General features: G+C 50.4%; 5 protein-coding genes across 6 annotated transcripts; 2 read left to right on the top strand and 3 right to left on the bottom strand.

The window, feature by feature from the left end:
* Positions 1–863: 863 nt before the first annotated feature.
* Positions 864–2,022, bottom strand: AAFC00_003957 (uncharacterized protein; the record flags this gene model as incomplete). The annotated part of the gene is made up of 4 exons (XM_069343513.1): positions 864–998; positions 1,054–1,209; positions 1,264–1,956; positions 2,005–2,022. The coding sequence occupies 4 exons, from the start codon at positions 2,020–2,022 to the stop codon at positions 864–866; spliced, it is 1,002 nt and encodes a 333-aa protein (XP_069202066.1).
* A 764-nt stretch (positions 2,023–2,786) lies between these two features.
* Positions 2,787–3,922, top strand: AAFC00_003956 (uncharacterized protein; the record flags this gene model as incomplete). The annotated part of the gene is made up of 3 exons (XM_069343512.1): positions 2,787–3,015; positions 3,125–3,488; positions 3,577–3,922. The coding sequence occupies 3 exons, from the start codon at positions 2,787–2,789 to the stop codon at positions 3,920–3,922; spliced, it is 939 nt and encodes a 312-aa protein (XP_069202065.1).
* A 663-nt stretch (positions 3,923–4,585) lies between these two features.
* AAFC00_003955 (uncharacterized protein) lies at positions 4,586–5,608 on the top strand (the record flags this gene model as incomplete). Its single annotated transcript, XM_069343511.1, has 1 exon — positions 4,586–5,608. The coding sequence occupies one exon, from the start codon at positions 4,586–4,588 to the stop codon at positions 5,606–5,608; it is 1,023 nt and encodes a 340-aa protein (XP_069202064.1).
* Positions 5,609–10,050: 4,442 nt separating this feature from the next.
* On the bottom strand, positions 10,051–10,765 carry AAFC00_003954 (uncharacterized protein; the record flags this gene model as incomplete). The annotated part of the gene is made up of 2 exons (XM_069343510.1): positions 10,051–10,074; positions 10,133–10,765. The coding sequence occupies 2 exons, from the start codon at positions 10,763–10,765 to the stop codon at positions 10,051–10,053; spliced, it is 657 nt and encodes a 218-aa protein (XP_069202063.1).
* A 3,052-nt stretch (positions 10,766–13,817) lies between these two features.
* On the bottom strand, positions 13,818–19,058 carry AAFC00_003953 (uncharacterized protein; the record flags this gene model as incomplete). Of its 2 annotated transcripts, none has more annotated exons than XM_069343509.1 (8): positions 13,818–15,268; positions 15,324–15,473; positions 15,522–15,997; positions 16,048–16,358; positions 16,411–16,642; positions 16,688–16,924; positions 16,977–18,857; positions 18,931–19,058. In XM_069343509.1, 8 exons carry the CDS (start codon positions 19,056–19,058, stop codon positions 13,818–13,820), a joined length of 4,866 nt encoding a protein of 1,621 aa, XP_069202061.1. The 2 variants fall into 2 exon arrangements, with proteins under 2 accessions (XP_069202061.1, XP_069202062.1); XM_069343508.1 differs by having other exon boundaries at positions 16,411–16,636.
* Positions 19,059–19,432: the final 374 nt, after the last annotated feature.

The raw sequence follows: 19,432 nt of genomic DNA, 5'->3' as shown, positions 1-19,432 counted from the left end.
CCCTTAGAATAACCGGATTGCCAGACAAGATTTTGTTGCACTGTTGCCGGCGGGAACCCCGCTGTGCCATGTGAACAATGCACTCACTACCTATATACATACAGTATGGTGGGCACGCGACCTGTCAAGGCCTGTCAAGGAGAATTGTATCACGGCTTATTTACTGTTCCTGAGGTCTGGTTCAGAGACTTGTAAGCAGTTGTCAGCACACAGATAAGGCAATTACAAGCATGCCAACAAAGCTTATCGCACGATCTTGAACGGTTATGCTGGAGCCAAGAAAGGAAACGCGACTCGAATCCTTCGATGATGCAGTGCAAGCCTTACTCGCCCATCCTTCGAACGAATCGGATCTTGACTGCGGAATAAGAGGGAAGTACTAGAACATGACATTGCTATGCGGATGTGTTTCCCGTTCGCTGGGTCCGTCCACGATACGTCGTCTATCTTTACCTTACCTTACCAACTTACCAATCGTTCTCCGGTACGTCTTCCCAGCGTCATCGCTATTTGTACTATAAGGCTGATGTCGTTTCGTAACGATTACCTGCACAGGGGCAAACTACCTCGGGCGAATCCGACGAGCATGAATCATGCGTTCGACTATCAATGAACTTCGTGAACAGGAGAAGAGTCATTTAATTTGTCTACGGAACAGGTATCGCTCTTGGGTGGAATGCAACGGTCTCGTGTTATGGCCATGTACCGATAATTTTATACCTTAACTTGCTGTGGCAACGCGAGTGAGTCCCAGCTAAGTGTAAAATTTGCATATGTAACAGTCTGCGCCTCTGCGGTTTCCAATCAGTCAATTTACCCAGGAGCAGACGATGCACTTGGTCTGTCGCATCCATATGCGCCAATCAGTAAGTCGCCGCAAGACGCTTGATCATCCAGTCAATCGGCATAATTGGCCCGTACTTCTTTGGCCGCGAAACCTCATCCCAACACGTCTCAATTGCTTCCACAACTTTGTCGTGATCGGGATGAGCAAAGAACTGTCAGAAACAGTCAGAAGAAGTACAATAACATCAAGTGGATGGCAATACTGACAGCGATTGAATACCTAGCAGAAAACTTGTCGTCATCAGTGGTTGGAGCATCGGGTGGTGAAACAACTCTGTGATATGTTGACTTGATCACATCGTTGGACCAAATCTGTAGCAAATCACCTGCATTAATGACTATGCTATCGTCGATCGGTGGGACCTGCAGCAGGTCAGCCTCGGATTTGCAGAACAAAACAGCGTCAATGCTCCTTACATCCAGGAAGTCACCATTTGGTGTTCGAACCTGAAGGCCTCCACTACCATCCTGGAAAAGTAAGGTGACCGTGCCATAATCAGTATGAAGCCCAGCCCGTACAGCATTCTCTTTGGTGAGTACAGCTTTTGGCACGGCAGGATAATGTAGTAGCCTCATGCAATGGTCTCCTGCAGCGATTTGCTTGTCAAAGTAGGTAGGCGCAATGCCCAAGCCTTCTGCGATCGCGCTCAGCAGGGTCCTGTGCAAGTGATCGCATTGGCTGAAGAATTCATTCATTGCTTCGCGGAAACCGGGTATTGACTCCGGCCAATGATTGGCGTGTGGTTTGGTCGGATATTCCGATGATTCACTTCCAATCTCGATACTTTCTTTGATGTCTGGCACCATGGCGCGGAGGGTGGCGATATCTTCCTCACTTTCGGCATTTGTCACTTTCTCTACACCAATCCCACTGTAGCCTCGATTCACAGCCGGGTCGACATTAGGGAATTTTTGCTTCTCCTCCAGTGGTAAAGAGAAATATTTCTCGGACCACTCAAAGGCGTTCTTCGGCGAGAGTCCACTGTTACGAAGGTATACGAAGCCGGAACTGGTGAAGCCTTTCATGATCTCTGCAACACATTCTGTGCGCTCTATTTCGTTGCCTCGAAGGTACTTGCTGAAGTCCACTAGAGGGATTTGGAATGGTGACTGGATATGGGTGAGCAAAGTGTCATTGAGGAGTTCAACAGAGCATACCTTCTCAATGCCTGCCATATTCGTTGATTGAGCATGTGCCGATATCGGACAATCTTTTCATGTACCTTTGAAAAATCCCCGCTGATATATTGAAAGCCTTAGCTAGTAAAGACAGATCGATTTACAAGATATTGATTCTATCTCAAGATCAACGATTATCTGGAATGTAAGGTACTGTGTACAATATAAAATAATGTCGATGACAAGCCTCAGGACTACCAAGTGCAAACTTTATCCTGTGTCCCGCCACTTAAAGTGGATTCCTTATCGATAAGACGGTCTCTTCTCATGTCTATCCTGCCATTACCCTTCGATGCGTTTACAGGTATCTCCGTTCAAATGCTCGCATGAGAACCATGGAATGAACACCAGTAAGCGTGAAAGAGGTAGTACGTAGAAGGAAGATCGAAAATTCACGAGAGCCGCAGCACTGTGTTCACACAGGCTAAATGCCGTGCCTCTTATGCTTTCCTAGAAGTAAATGTGAATCACTATATACCCGATCATGTACTGGAGCATCTGTGGATACCGAAAGCTCCGAAGGACCTGAGACGAAGGCGTATTGGCTGCGAACATCATGAAGTTCGATGTCAGCAGTATCAGGATGAGCATGCAATTGAGCTGTAGCGTTATAAGTCCGATATCACCGACGTAGTGGGGTCGCTATTGACGCCAGTGTTGATCTGTAGCACGCAAATTCAAGGCATGCAGGACAGCAAATATCTTGCTGAACCTGTCGCCGTGCCTTCCATTCGACACTGTAATAGCTATCATACAGCGAGATGTCTGCAACCAGGAATATCCTGATATTTGGAGGCACAGGGGTGATCGGCAAATTCATTACCGATGCTCTCATTACAGCTCGATCTGCTTTTGGTGACATAGCTATCTTCACATCGCAGACGACTGTTGAGAGCAAGAAGGCACAGCTTGAACAATGGCAATCTCGAGGCCTCAAGGTCATCGTGGGGGATCTGGCCAAGCAAGAGGACGTCCTCAAAGCATATGAAAGCAAGTTCACCGTGTCTCCTAATACACCCCAATGAAGTCATCACCTTCACAAGAACATATTGAAAAGCTGGAAGTATATGTGCTGAGCTCATGAGTCTTGTGTGTACAGGTTTCGACACTGTCGTTAGCGCTGTGGGCCGCAACGTGATCGCATCCCAAATTGATCTGATCAGATGGGCCGAGGCGTCGTCGACGATTAAGCGCTTCTTTCCCTCCGAGTACGGTACAGATATTGAATATGACCCGATCAAGTCACCACACGAAAAGCCACACCAGCTGAAGTTGCAAGTGCGGGCTTACATTCGCGAGCACATCAAGCGGCTCGAGTACACATATCTGGTCACGGGTCCTTATGCGGACCTGTTCATCACAAAGAGCAAGAACGCAGAGTATGGTTCGTTCGATCCTGGAAGCAAGACCGCGACTCTACTAGGCACGGGTGATGAGAAAATTAGTCTCACTACCATGGAAGAGTGAGTTTTTCTCATTATACTGTGTTAAGCTGCACTGCGCAGCTTCCGGAAGTTCAGTCTACTGATCATGCGTCGTCCTCATGTGTAGTGTCGGAAAATTGTTGGTAGCAGCTCTAAAACACCCTGCACCATCAAAGAACAAGGCGTTGAAGGTCAACTCGTTCACCACCACTGGCCATGAGATTCTACATGAGTTCGAAAACCAGACCGGTGGCGCAAAGTGGCAAGTCAACTATACCTCTCTCCCGAAGCTGAAGGAACTGGAGAAGAACGCGTGGGAATCATGCAATCCAGTAGCTACAGTTTATACTCTGCGAAGGATCTGGACAGAGGGCGGCACTCTCTATAACGAGAGCGACAACGCAAAGATTGGCAATCCCGAGATGGACTCATTGGGAAAGGTAGTGTCCAAGGTTATTGCGTCCAGCACTTAGACTATAGATATGCGTCATGTCCTTGGAAAGAATCGAGAAGTATCGCGTACAAAAATTGTACATGAATCATAGCTGCAAATCAAGTTGGTATTGTCAAGCAATAGGTCAAATCTCAGCCATTCCCAAGAATCTCGGCGTTGAGGTCCGCTGCCTCGGCCGAAAGCCCTCCACACCATCGCAGTGCATATCGTAAGCCGGGGCTCCACACCATACGTATCTAACCCTTTGCAGACTTCTTAGTGCAATGAAAGCATCCAGTACTGTACATCAACAACACCGCCTTACTAATCCTTGAGCATGTCAAGTGTCGATTTGTCATCTTCGGCCGCTCTTCTAATAGACGAAATTGCCAGATCATCTCCATGATCTGCTCTTATCTCCGTCATCGATATAGGGATTACCGAATCCGGTAATATCTTGTCCCCGATGGCCGCCCACTACTTGATCATGCCATGAGCTGGCGCAGACGAGGCAGAGAACATATAAGCGATGAGATACTCTGGTCGGGCTCACATGGTCATTGATCAGCTCCATACAGTATACTTGCAAACCAACTCAATTCGATCAATACCAAGTCATCCCCGATTGATTTGACCATAATTCAATACTTGTATTCTATCTCAGTCACCTAGATCAACTTCTAAGCCTCGATCAAACCTCATCATGTCCCAGAACACAGCCGCCTGGCAGACCGCCTCCAGAGCCAAGACCTACGAAACCAAAGAGGCGCCCTACCCTTCTCCAAAGGAGCACGAAATCGTCGTCAAGACTGCAGCGGTAGCCATTAACCCCGTGGACTGGTTTATCCAGCAAGTTGGCGATGACCGTTTTGGGTTTCTGCAGTATCCCACCATTCTCGGAAGCGACGTTGCTGGCGAAGTAGTGCAAGTCGGCAGTGCCGTGACTCGATTCAGCCCAGGCGATCGTGTGCTCGGCCTGGCTGCTTTCTTCAATTGCGGTCCTACTCATGGGGCTTTCCAGTCCTTTGTTTTACTAGACGACCACTTGTCCGCGAAAATGCCCGAAAGCATAAGCTATGAATCTGCTTGTGTTGTGCCCTTGGGCACGTCAACGGCAGCATGCGGGTTATTCCAAAAGGGGTTCCTGGGATTGCAACACCCCAAGGCAACGAAACCAACACCGTCCGGCAAGACGGTGCTCATATGGTCAGCTGCGACCAGCGTCGGGAGTAACGCTGTCCAACTCGCCGTTGCTGCAGGCTATGAGGTTTTCGCCACCACATCCCCTAAAAATTTCGAATATGTCCAGGGACTCGGAGCCAGTAAAGTCTTTGACTACAGGAGCGACACGGTCGTCGCCGAGATTATCGAGGCGTTCCAAGGGAAATCAAGTGCTGGTGCTCTTGCCTGCGTCGGTGACGGCACCGTACCTTGTGCGAGAGTGGTAGATAAAGTAGGCGGGGTCAAGTCCGTCGCTACCGTCAAGCAGCCATCTGGAGACATTCCGGAAGGCGTCGAAGCGAAGTTCATCTTCGGTAGTTCTCTTCGGGACGATGAGGTTGGTCCTGCGGTCTTTGTGGATTTCCTGCCACAGGCGCTTGCAGAGGGTTCATTTATCTGTACGCCGCCGGCAGAGGTGGTAGGGAAGGGAATTGGAGCTATTCAGGATGCGTTGGAGGTTCAGAAGAAAGGGGTGTCTGCGAAGAAGATTGTCGTGACCATGTAGATATTTGAGATGCTTTGGGTTAGTCATTAGGATTGATTCCACTTCTCTATTTTGTAGTCAGCCTTAGACTAATGGATTTCAATCTCTCGAAATCGTAAAGAGTCCGCAAGAAATGCGTTGCAGCTTCCACAAGTAGGAACGATCCTGGGCGCGTGTAATCTGTATCTGCGTGTCTGGATATCCGCCATCTTTACTACTATCCATCTGAAGTCGTTGTCCGCTCACTTACAAGTGACGAATTTGGTCTCCACAGCTCTAGGCAGAGATTGAAAGCGAACAACACTCACTACAAGCATTCTTATATCCAGCGGAGATGGCTAGACAGAGAAGAAATGCCTAAATACCGACAGATAAACCTGCAACTAACGGCCAGAAACATGACACACCTTGTAGTGGGCAGCACGGTATCTCGACGACGCTATAGAAAACTACTACTGCGAAGAGACAAGACTTAGCTATGCTAGAGAAGCATCCTAGGCATACACTTGTTTATGGACATCGTTGTCAGGGAACGGGCTCGTGCGCTAGTGAGTTTGGACTCCTCCTAGTGCCGTCCATTCTGTGGTTATCTGTCTGCGAAAATAAAAGTCTGGAACGGAAAGAGAGGAGCCCCGACTGCTTTATCTAGTCTTTCAAGCATTGTCATTGTAGAACAGAAGCGAACTCAAGCAAAGAAGGATCGTCATGGAGTCCTCTTTAGTACATGGATCTGGATCTGCTTTTTCCTATGGAGCTGCTTTTGTTCCCAATTTCAGCAGCACCATATACGACAATGACCACGATGAGCCGATGGAAGATGCTCCCTTACCTCTGCCTCAGATTGGTGAAGAGGCCATCGACGAAACCATCCGACCCCGAGAAAATGTCTACATCCCAGGCTTCCAATGGCAGCACGACATCATCGCCACCATCATCTACAACAACATCAGAGCAGCAACACCCAACTACGCCGACCTACAGGCCGCGCTCGTCCTGCACCTAGAGCTGACCACAATGCGCATCTACTTATCTCGGATCGGCCATCTAGGCCGGAAAGAAGCCTGTCTCGGCGCCCTACTGATCCCCCCCCCCAAGAACAACGAGAGCAAGACTCCAGCGCCAGCGTACCTGCTCCCTGTGCTTGCCTACCATGGCTGTATAGGCCCCTCCTACGACTGGATCGCCCGCGCGGGCTTGCATGTCGTCAAGGACGCTCACAAGCTCAATGACGGCATCAAGAAACAGCCGCGGTATAGATCGGCTGAGAGCCCGCTGGCGCAAGGCGTGCTGGCTGCGGTGAATGATCAGATCTCTGCGCGCGAAAGGGAGCACGCTGCGACGAATCCAAGGGAGCCGGCGTTGAAGTGTAGGAAGGAAGGGCTGAAGTGGAGGTTGATGCATCTTTATAAGGTTGAGGCGTTGAGGTGGTTTCATCCTGAGAGGTTTTGCGGTGTTGCTAGAGGGGAGCAAGAGGGCTCTGAGTGTCTTTTAGGGGAGAGAGAGGACGTTACTATGCAAGAGTCGACCGATGAGGACGAGCTGGAGGCGTGGTTTTCGTCGCTCGATCTCACTGGGTAGTGGGAGCTCACTTTGTCTACTTACGATGCGACGGAGGGGTTCTGTATGTGCTATGCTCACATGGTAGTGGAAGAGATTTAAGGTCTGGTAAGGGCGATGGGGAGGCTGATCGCTACACTTTGGACATTGGACGAATCTTCATGATTTGTGATCACGGTATCACTTTGAAATTTTGATCTGGAGAGCCGTGAACGCAGAACAGGCGTATAGAACAAAAGTGAAGGATAGTCTCAAGTGACGCTGCCAAGCGTCAGGAGCAGGAGCCGGGGATAGACCACCCAGCAATACCAACACAGCAGCTTCAAGCCAAACTCACAAAGACCATGTGGCCGGGATGCATCTGTATATGTGCGAAGAAAGCTAGCCGTTGGTGTGACGGATCATAGTAAGTGATTATTGGAGTGAGTGATAGTGATTCGACTGCTTTTAAAAGGATTTGAAGCTTTCCACTTCCACTTCCACTTCCGCTTCCGCTTCCGCTCGCAAAGTTGCTGATCTAGTATACAAAGCCTTCTCTCTCGCTGATCCGCCGTCCGGATCATTGTATGGTGAGTTGCATCCAGTGAGATGCTCTGACCTTCGTGTATCGTGTTCCCCTGAGCCTCGCGGATGTCTTGAAAATCCTGGATGCCCCGAACGCCGCGAATACCCTGAATGTCCTGTGTGTCCCCGCACACAAGCCCCAATAGTGACCGACCCTTGTCAGCTCCAACAACTCCTCCCGCCTACCCATTCAATAGAGACCGTAACCATGACTTCAAAAACCTCCACACCTGCACTCCCCAACCGCCTCCCCAGATCCACAAGCACATTCGATCCAAGCCTCCAAGCGATGCACCGCCAGCCTCACAGGCGTGTGCCTGGTCTGGACCGCAATCGACGACGCAATGGCATACGACAAGTCGCTGCTGGCTGATTGCCAGGCGGACTCTGTGGCTTGGTCGTAGGCGTTCTGCAGGGCGACGTCGGAGAGGTAGTGGGGCTGGATGTCGTTGTCGTTGTCGTTGTCATTGTCGGAGGAGAGGGGAGATGTGGGGAGGAATTTGTGAGAGGGAGATTCTGCGGTTGACTGAGGCAGGGGTTCTTGGTGTTGGAGTGAGGAAAGCTGTAATTCTTCAAATATCTCTGCTGATTGTGAAGACGCAAGCCATGGAGTGGGAGTCTGGAACATGTCGGTAGACGACGCATGAGGAGGACGCGAGAGCTCGTCGTCACTGCTTTCAGCGTGATCACTGCTGTCGCTGTTGGAAGTGGAGTCGCTTGATGCGCTGTCTTCGGACATCACCATGCTGGATCGCAATCCTTGGCGCGTGGTAGTAGTTGTTGTTCTTGTAGTAGTAGCGCGAAGAGAGGTGGCAGCACGGCGTCTTCCTCCTGTCTGTCCACGTCCAGATGTGCGAGGACGACCACGACCGCGTCCGCGAGCTTGGGTTCGTCCTGATCCACGTCCTCGTGCACGCGTGGAGCCACGGGCTGGGGTCGAAGAGTGGGTTGTGGTGTTTCTTGCGTTCCCAGCAGGGCTTGATTCCAGGTCGTCACTAGACATCAGCTCCATAGTGTCCATGGATTCCTTGTCTATGAATCCTGCTCGCATCTGTTCTGTTACGGGAAGGACAGTCGTCATGATGGGGTGAGATACGCGTCTTGGAATTTGACCGTCTGCCATTGTGTTGGTGTAGATGCAGTAGTGGATCTCGGCGCTGCTTAGTCGTCTTCCGGAATTGTTCTTTTGAATTTCTCAGAGCCAGTCGCAGTATTTGGTAGACAATGTTGATCCTCAGGACCCCAATTGGATGGCTGGTACCATGATCTTTGCTGTTGGCCTAAGGTCTGATGTATTAACACAAGGTGTGCTTGTTGAAGCTCTTTTGAAACGACGATACCTTACGTGTAGTCTCGGCTGTTAGTCCCTCTAGCCAAAGGGCTCAAGTGGAAGCGATCTCTTCAGCAACGCCAGTCAGTGGGAGTTGGCATTGTCTTCCGATACTACTAATCGACCCTACCAACAACATGGCGGACCGACGTCGGAAGCGCTGCGACCACTATAGCCCTTGACTACAATACTGACCCAAACTGTCCGTCTCGACCAAGATTGTGAACATAGCAGCTTTTTGAACAAAGCAGATAACGGGTGCTCGTTGACTCCGAGATCTATAGCGAATGTGTATATCCTCAGGTGCCCCGTTTTGCTGACACCCATACCTGATAAGTCCTTGCAACATAGATGGGCATGTCTGAGATCCAAGATCATCCTTCCACAGACAAGACTCAAGTCAGAGGCGTTCCAATCGACAATTATAAAAATGGTGGGTACTATGACCAAGTGTCCGAAGCATGCTGCGAGTATGCGTGTTTTTTGCCATGGGCTCGATGTAGCCCCTGAATGAGCCAAGGGAGCTACAAGAAATTGTGGATCACATGCATGACAAAAGGTCGATATTGACGGAAAGCGTGAAAAACGTGCCAGGCGTTTCTGAGAAATAGAGGCAGAGTAACAGAATAAATCTCTATTGCCGAAAGGAAGAAGAAATACAGATAAATGGCGGAATGGGCAGAACAGACTCACCGTGGTCCTTCATCCTGCCCTATCACATCATCGATTGACCAACCCACACGCCTTGCAGCCCAGCCAGAAAATAGATATCAACAGGGAGAGGAGAGTGGGGGGCGCGTGAGAAGGCACAACTCATAGACCATATTTTTTCCAAGACGCCGTCGCAATGCCCACAGCATATCTACAATTACATTTTTGGTCCACGGCAGGCAGGCGGGGTGTAGCCGGCTTTCCTGTGCCGCAGATTCAGAAAAGACAAAGAGTCTTGGCTCTCGCTCAGTCGACTGGATTGAGCAAGAGATGGTGGAAAAGGAGGGAAAGGCGCGGCAATCTAGAAGATGAGCTTGCGTGCAAACTGAGCGAGACAAATTAGTATGATGAGCAGATTATGGCTACATGTATAATAGACTCACAGCCCAGCCACCTGCGGCGGTCGCCACAAGGCCGCCTGAGATCATCATGGGCCTGACGCCCTTTGTGCTCTTGAACAGCATGCCGCTCAGAGCACCGGCGGTGATGCTGTTGAGGGCGTCGTGCTGGCCTCTGTAGTGACCGATCAGAGAGTTGAAGCCGTTGTAGACCATGGCGATGACTCCGGCAGAGTTGCCCAGGAAGGGACCTCTCCTCGTGATCGAGTTGAGTGCGGAATTGAGGCGGAGCTTCGGCGGAGCGGTGGAAGGCAGTTTGTTCAGCCCTTCGGCGAGACCCCATGCTCCTCCCAACGTCAGACCGGCAATGTATGTGGTGCCGGTGCCGTAGCAAAGATCGTCGGACCAGCCTCGCGAGGGAAGAGCGCTCTGGTTGCCGGGCAGATCGGAGAGAGTCGAGTCGTCGAGGTTGAGGTAGTCGAGCGTGTCTTGGTTGAGGCCGGCGAGAGGATGTAGGGAAGCGGGATCGAAGAGGCCTGGGGTGTTCATGAAGGACGAGACGTCTGAGGCATCAATCGTGTTGCTTCCTGCTGCTGCTGGATCCTGCACTGTCTCTTCCGAAGACGGCGAAGGCGAGGTTTGCGACTTGCGCCCTGTGAAAGAGTCCCACACACCCATCTCTTGCTGTTTTTGTGTTTGTATTTCTTGTGAATAGATGTGAGGAGAGAGGAAAGGCGACTATGGTGCACACCAGATGGAAGAAGAGCACAGGATGGAGATGAAGATAGGAAGATGGTATAGAGAAAATGGAGAAGATAGAGACGAATTGTTGGCCTCACGTCACGACCGAAACCGAACGCGGAAGCAACGATGGAATTTTTGGGAAGGCGTCGCTCTTGGCAGCCCTGCACTAGGGTTCACAGGTTGACTTTCTGCTATACAAGTACTTGTACTTACAGTACAGCGACAACCACCTCCGCCCGGCTGCTTGATCCGAGATACACCATGACTCACTCCCGATGATCTTCCGACCGCGACTTCACTTCTTTGTTGATTGATTAGATACAGTAGATAGACCTACCTTAGGCCATAGACTTCTTGCCCGTCTCACTTTTTATCATCCGACAACGTGAATCGGGACCTGGCACGCTTCCCTCAGATCGCAATGACTCGATGACAAGACTAGAGGCATCCTATATTCGACGGTGATAATGATGATGGTAAACGGAACCCCTGCTCGAATACGCCGGTGAGCTGATTGCATTCGTCGGAATACCGTGGCAAGGCAGCAGTAAAACTCCCATTTGCTTGTCGCTTCCGGTGCAGACATCAGATCGAGTCCGAATCAAGCGGTCGCTGCATACCAGTAAGTCTGATGACTCTTCATACACAAAACGGAAAGAGTATAAAAGTCATCCAAGACGCATGGCATGCCGCTGTATCACAATACGTGGATCAGCAAGAACAACACGCGACATGGACCCAGGACTGTCTCGAAAGACATCAGAACAAATGCCCCTGCAGCATCGACGCACATCCACAGGAATAAAACAGATCAAAAGAAAAAAAAGTGACCCCGGAATCGAACCCCAGACATCCCACAACCTCTAGCCCGTATCATTTTCGTAAAAGCCGACTACAACCAGCTGAGCTGGTATCGGGCCCGGTATGACTTACCAAGATAGAGACCATGATCGCTTGCCGTGAGCGGGGGCGTTACCGACTACACCATCCAGGATCGGGTACAGACTCCTGCTGACCTGGGGTCTTACAAGGGTTGTTTCCACCCTTTCCTCACCTGAAAAGAAGTGCAAAAGGAGAAAATCACCGACCCCGGAATCGAACGGTAGCCGACGCCTCGCAAAGTCGCCGCCAAGAAGTGTGTGCGCGCTGACTAGGTCTTGAGACCGAGGGCGACACCTGGTACTGTAATACGGCATGAGGTTCAGCAAGGGGTGTTTCGACTACACCAGCCAGGAATCGACTTGTGGTTTGTCCTGATTTCGGGAGATATATACCCTTACTTTGAGACGCAGGCTGCCCGAGCGCACTTGTACACTTCTACTTCTGCAGGGCTACTACGGCTCAGCAGGAACCTAACTAGCCAGCTATACAGTATATCCAAACGCTATAGGTTCTCATTCATCTGCTTTTGTTCACGTCCGCGAGATATGTCCCTACTTCCGCCTTGATGTCCTGCGCGGACAGAACGGTGCATGGAGCCTCTCTTTCTATTTCTAGTCTGGTATATCAATCACTCTCTATCATTCCCCTACTTCAGTCTTGATGTCCTGCGCGGACAGCGCCACTGCGTGGAGCCTTTCTTTCTCTCGTCCATCGCACAACAACTTTCCGAGACTGGTCTATCGTGCGACTAAAGTGAGTGTATACAGTGTGACACGACGCCGAAGCACGCAGAGTAAATAGTAAGAAGGTTCATCATTATTTGTTTCCTGCATCTCGGAATGGCGCTCAGTCACACAAACAAAGCTGCCGACTACGCCACGCTGTCTATACCATATGCATCTCCAAGTCCAGATTTTCCCACTGAAAAGTTATGTATACCATCATCATCCCTTGCCTTGTTCCCCCTGACCACCACCACCACCGCCGCCATTATCTTCACCACCATGCTCACGGCCATCAGAACGAGCACCCTCAAGTTCCATAACAGCGATCGCCTCCCCGACAAGTAAATCATCAAGCCTCTTCGTCCACCAGTACCAGAACGCCACCATGCCGATGAAAATCACCGCCAGGGCCAGGATTACGGCGTAGCTTGCCTTCATTGTTGATATGCTCTTTTGCCTTTTATGTTCCGAGGCTGGGGGTGGGGGGATGAGGGTATGTTTGAGGTATCTTTTCTGCAGCTTATGGGATCTAGGCAAGTGAAGTCCTGGTGTTTGAGAGATCTGCTGTAGAGGCCTCGTGGGAGTCAAGGCTGGTTTTATGATGTTTTGTACCTGGCTTCTAGCAATCAGTCTTCAACCCGTCGAGCTGCGAATTAGACTCGTCAAAGGTTCAGGGGTAACGAGTAACAAGTCCACGTACCTACAAGCAAAGGGCTCCAAAGATAAGGTACCTCGAGACGAGCCGATGTGGTAATCTCCGCCGTGAGCTGAGAAGTCGAACCCGCAAAGCGTGTGTCCGTAGTGTCTCCTCGGGTTGTTCAGACACGTGAGGATCGTGAGTTCAAACGGAGATTACGGCAAGATGGTACTGCTGGAGGTCTGACTCTGATCTGACGGTGATCAAGCGCACGCGTAGTCTTATTGTATAATCAGTACGGAGTTACTGCGCCGTGTGACCCTCTGTAAGGGGCAATACGATTAGAACTGATCTCCCTGACTCTCTTCTTTCTCTCCTCCAGCCGAGTGGGGATCTTGTTGCTGTTTGACTTGATGGCGTCCGTCTGGCTCTTGTTGTGCACGAACTTTTCGAGGAGGAAGATATGGCTAGACTTTCGCTCCTATGGTAAGATATAGCTTAGCTTTAGCTTGGTTTGGTACGCGGAGTGATTGATACCTTTTAGATTGAGAAATGTCGTGCGTGGCACGGAGGCACAGGAGAGGCAGGCTTGGGTGCGTTGACAGGTCGAGGATTGCTTGTTGTCAAGAGACACCAAGAACTGCATCAGGTTTCGATTCAGAGGATGTGAGCTGTTATAAAGCACGCATGCATGCATTGAGAACCAGTCTGAGTGAAATAAGATACATGGATCTGTTGGACCCTACGCTCTATCTATACCGCGCAAGACAGCCGCCACATGTCCCACACCTCTTCGAACAGCCCTCGCCAGTACTTTCCTGATCTGATTCAACAACAACGGATGCACCTCATTTGCCTGTCCTCGTTGCAAAAGTCGCACAAGTCTATCTCTGACTTCAGCTGCGCTGATCGGTACCGCACCTCGCCAGTCTCTGTTCAGAACCAGCAACGCTTCAATGGCGTAGATGACCTGTAGTCCGAGCACGAACAGGTCCGGTCGCCTCTTCCACCCCAGAGGACCATCTGCCTCTGTGTCCAGATTCGAGAGCAGTGTCTCTAGCCCATGTGTAGTCCAATCGCATAGTGTGTGTAGATCTGGTGGTGACACAGCCTGGCGCGACATGCGCATGAGCACCTGCGACCACAAACGCGCTTCTCTGACCTCGTCCAGGAACAGATTCTGCTTCTCTTGTACGAACAGCGCGCTGTCTTGTCGGCTAGCGTTTGCTAATGCTTGTTGCACTGACGGACCCTCTCGAGGAGTTCCCTTTCCGTCCATCAGACGCGATGTCGCTGTGGCGAAGAGCGTTATGTCCGTGTCGAAGCGTTGTGCTATGAATCCCGCGAGTCGAGCGCCCGCCGCAAGCGGAACGAGGTCGAGGTCGTGGCTGGAGAATCTCGTCGCGTGAAGGATGCGGCAGGCTGTCTGTGCGGCAAGATTGCGGACCTCCTCGTCGTCATCGTTGGTGAGATCATACACGGTGAGACAGTAGATCAAGAATGGAGTAGAGAACGCAGGGGCTGTGGACACAACCCGAAGTCCCTGCTGTATCCTGGCAGCGGCTTGCGAGGCAGCAAAGCGGGTGTCGAAGGGATTGTCTTCGTGCAGCGCGGCTCTTACAGCGTTGATCCAGGCATGAAAATCGGTTGACAACGATTGTGCAGTCATGTCGGTACCGCAAAGACGAAGATCGAGCAAAGCACCCTGCAACACCAGCCTATCGTCCTGAAATAGCGGCGTCGCAGCATTCGAAGGCAAGTACAGACCCTCAGTGCTGTCTGAAAGGATGTCTTGTACGGCGCTAGCCTCTTTCGAGTTCAGTAAAGAAATAAGAACATCTTGCGCCGCGGCTTGGACTTCAATGTCTGTGTAACTAGCAGAGTCAAACAACAAGCTCGCGCACACACTGGCGAGAGGTTTGTGTGACATTCGAGTAAACTCGGGGTTGTTGCTGCAAGAGGTGCATGCAGAAATGAGTGCAGTAGTGCAAGCATCTGCATCAGAGTCCGCCAATCCCAGGAGCGCAGCTCTGGTGTCGGAAAGATTGCACTTGTCAATGGATTCCAAATATGCATGTTCCTGTAATAATGCATCCGAGAGAGACGCTCTCAAAGCTGAGCACGCAGCCGACGTGTCGCGATCGAGATGGAATAGTGCAATCAGCTCTGCGGATGTTGAAAGTGGCAAGGTCTCTGCAAAACGATAGGTCAGTCGTGCGTTATAAGTCATGCTACCACCTGCACATACCAGTGATCTGCAGCTTGTGATGCGAGAGATATGCTGCTTGACACCAGTCGTTGTACAAATCGACAAATGCCGCCTTCGTAAAAGGACATGATTTTGCTTCGTAGAGTGCTACCTTTGCATCACACAATGCTTGAAAGATATCTCTAAGGTCTTCGATCGTCAGTATTCGCCAGCAGCTGATGTAGATTCCGTACTTACCATCATGCTGCACTTTCGTATAGCGACTTTGCAATAGACAACGCGCAGCCAAAAGTGCTCCGTGAAGCGCATTCGCTGACACATATTCAGCTCTTACCAATTGTAGAGCGCGTGCTAAGCGTTGTGTCTGATGAGTCAGAACCGCGTACGTCTCCGCAGCTATTTCGCGGATGTGCCATTGCGAGCTTGCCGTGAGTCTCAAAATCGCATCTTGCACGGCCGACAAATGCTCTGCGGGAGGCGGAGTCCGCTGAAGAAGTTGCAACGCCGGAAATACTCCCTCGGTAAGTAGATCTTCGGTGTTGTCCAGGGGTGGTGATATTAGAGAGAATATGACGTTCATCAGGTTCGGCACAGCATTAAAGGACAGACGACTTTGTGGAGCGGTCTCGTGGTCGACATAAGCCTCGCTTGTACCTAGAAGACGATCCAGGAGGGCTCGGAAGAGCATGAGGCCAGAGTTTCGTATTGCCCAACTTGCTCCACAGTCAGTAAGATCAAACATGTATCACTCGGACACACTAACATTTTTGAAGAAAGGCAGTTCGAGGCCAGACCAAGAGCATCCGGAATATTTGCTTCCGATCTCTCCCCAAGCTTCGAGTTCCTAAACATGTCCTTTAGACAGTTCATGGCGTGTACTTGCGACAAACCGTCAGCATTTCCGGAGATCTCATCGACGGGTTTCGTCGCTTCCACTGTCAGGTCACGAAACGCTTTTTGGTAGAGATCGCTTTTGCCATCATCTGCAATGACAAGCCCAACCATGAGCGCTGGCAAACCTGCCGATCGACGAGTATTGATAGTGGTCTGGTTCTGGATGCAAAGGAGAGCTCGCTGTGAAATTGTCAGCCGGTACAGCGCTAAGTAGAAGCCCAAGTAGTCATACCTTGTACCAGTCATCCAGAAATTCTGTGGTAGCTCCACCACATTGATAGGCACGGGTGCAACATGTTGCAAAGGTTTGGGAAACGGTAGAGAATGCTCCATGATGTCGGAGTTCGGCAAGCTGAGTGAAGGACAGATCTCCCAGATCTTTCAATTGGTCGCTTGTCATCAAAGACTCTGTGCAATCTATAATAGGACAACTCTTTGCCATGGTCCGCATTACAAGACTACTGCTGTCAGCAAATGAATGATCAGTTCTCTCCACTTGGAAAACAAACCTTGCTTCTTTCAGTGCTCTCCATGAATAACTCAACACATCCTTGGTATCGACATCATCGTTCTCCTCTACTTCCTCGGGAACATGGCCTTCTGGTGCATCATTGCAAAGCGTGGTCTTGACACAGTGCCACACTGCATGGAAGCATGTATATAAACGCAGATGCAATGCCTGCAACGTCGAAGTAGAATCCGGTGTGGCAAAAGCCTTGTAGAAGCCGGGCGTCTCCATGATATACCTGAGAGTGAAAGTCAGTGTATGGATTGGGATCAGATTGTATATTTGTGCACCTCAAACTTATGAAAATCCCGTGCAGGGGTTGCTCGCTGACAGCCTTATTCATGTCATGCGCAGCTACCTCGAGTGTATGTTCGAGTGCAGAGACAAGTTTTTCCAGTACACCGCAGCGGGATATCCACCATTCCTCGCGCACTGTACCAGTATTTAAACAACGATTGTAGATTGTGTTGTATAGATGCGCCACACCGTCGGCATGATCTGCTCGACCAGTGAACCTCATTGTATGCTCCGCTTTGCCGAGGATATTCGCCAAACGATCAGAGTCATGTAGTCCAGCTAAGGAGGAATCATTGGGCATGTCAGGAGCTATGCTGAGAAGCTCTGCTGCACCTTGACGAACATCATCGAAGGGGTCAAGGAGGAGGTCTAGCAGTAATTCCGTCACAGTGTCATCTATGATGTCGATATGGAAGGGCCATACTGCCTTAGGTGAGGCGGTCTTGGCTCGGAGGCGGAGGAGGATACGCGAATCGACTCCAGATTTGTAAACAAGAGCAATACACTTGACAGCAGAAATATGTCTCTGGTAGCTTGCACTGGGTCGTAGCTCCATCTTCAGGAAAGAAATGTACCAGGAAAGGAATCGCTCGTGAGCATGAAGTAAACGCCCGGCGTCGTTGGACTTGAACCCGTCACTTGCGACCATAGTTCCTTTCCCGCGTATTGTGCCGTGCCCAGTGTGTAATTTCGCGAGGTTAGAGGTCGCACCTCTCAACCGATCAGTCAGGTTGCGGATCAAGCTGAACATCTCGCTGCGAAAACCTGCGTCAGCATCGGCGTGTAAGAAAGGTAACCCGATTCTGAGGGCCTTCATTGTACTATGTGTGAGCGGTTTGGTGGTGGCACTCGAAGAAATGAGCATAGATAAACCAGCAATTCTGACCGTCGTGGACGAACGAAGGACCAAGTCCCCGAGAAGAACATCTGGAATACACAAAGCTTTCGAGGTAAGAAACAGCCCATCTTGTGGTCCAACTTTCTGGGTCTCTGCTATTTGTACCAACCCCATCTTGTTTCCCACCGAAAGGGCACAGAACAAGATCCGCTCGATTTGGGCGTGCGGTAGATGAAGCGACTGGCCGGAAGACTTGCCGCTTAGTATCTCATGAAGTCCTAGGCGCTCGATGAAGGCGACGAAATCCGGTAGAGAATGTCTGAAAAGCTCAGGAAGCACATAGTGGCGATAATTCTCCAAACGAGAGGGATCATGTTCCAGAACTGTGAGTACAGGTCCCGCCCAGCATACTTGCCGCTCCGAATGGAACGTTGGTTGCGCAATGGGAGTTTCAATTGCTGATGTTACTGGCTGTGCTTGAGATTCCAGGATGGCAGACGCCAGTAGTCCAGAAGCGGAGCTGTAATCATCGTAAGGAGCCCATTTCAGAACAACGTCCAGAAGTACAACACGTTCCTCGAGTTCCGCAGCCGACGACCGTAAAGTGCAAATAGCCTCGTAGACCTCGTGAGATCGCATGAGATGTTTATGCAGAAAGTGTGCCAAAGCCTGCATGGCGGGTCTTATGGGAACATGCTCGGTTGTACTGCACAGGATACCAACAAGGCTCTGAAGGATGATAGTCTTGGTTGCCTCAGCCATAGATATATCTGAGCACTCGTCTAGGGCGGTAGTCAAGGTAGCCAACAGCTGGCGAAGGGGCTTGACACTCAATGCATGATTTTGGGCAAGGAAAACATCGAATGCTTTAGCCCACACCCGCTCTTCCCAGACAAGAGCGCGGAATTGTTCTACTTGCGAGCGTGAGCACTGCGATATCACAGTGCAGAGTAGATTACAGGCAGCTGTCTTATGTCCGCCAGGGGTGTCAATATCATTGATAGTAAACAGGAGATCTTCAGCAAGGTTCCATAGTCTAAGTGAGTATGTTTAGTAAAGTTCCAATCCTTGGACGAGACAGTGCGCACGAGGACGTAGGAAATGCTCACTTTTGAAATGCTATAGGGATGTCTTGATCAGTAGTATCTTTCGGCACAAGATTACCCCCGCCCATTGCTGTGCTGCGTATCTCAGCCTCGGGCAGGACATGTCTGTCCCCGACATTCCGGATAGCCATGACGTCGAATTGACCAGTGGCAATCTTTTCCTGTTGTCCGATTACTCAGGTAAGGGAGTAATTGAACGGCCAATCATTCGTCTAAAGTGTGGCAAAATGAGTCTTGATGAGATTCTCGAGTCTCCAAGTCTCAGATTATCATAGAAAGGACCCAACTAAGGAAGTTGCTGGTCAAGAGATTTCAATCATATACATGTGAAGCCTGCTTCCACCAGATCTGTATACAACAATATAATTATTTCGGGAATGCTTTTCATCGACGGAATCTTGCCGCTTAGCTTGGCGCGGTACCCATCCTCGACAACCCCACATGAAATACTGTCCGGATTGCATTTCTCAGAGCACAGCAGGGCTATTAGGGCTCTATACAGAGA

Source organism: Neodothiora populina (assembly GCF_041146345.1).
Source record: "Neodothiora populina strain CPC 39397 chromosome Unknown canker_contig_17, whole genome shotgun sequence".
Lineage (NCBI taxonomy): Eukaryota > Fungi > Ascomycota > Dothideomycetes > Dothideales > Dothioraceae > Neodothiora > Neodothiora populina.
Note: the sequence above shows the minus strand (reverse complement) of the source record. Positions and strands in the feature narration are given on the sequence as shown.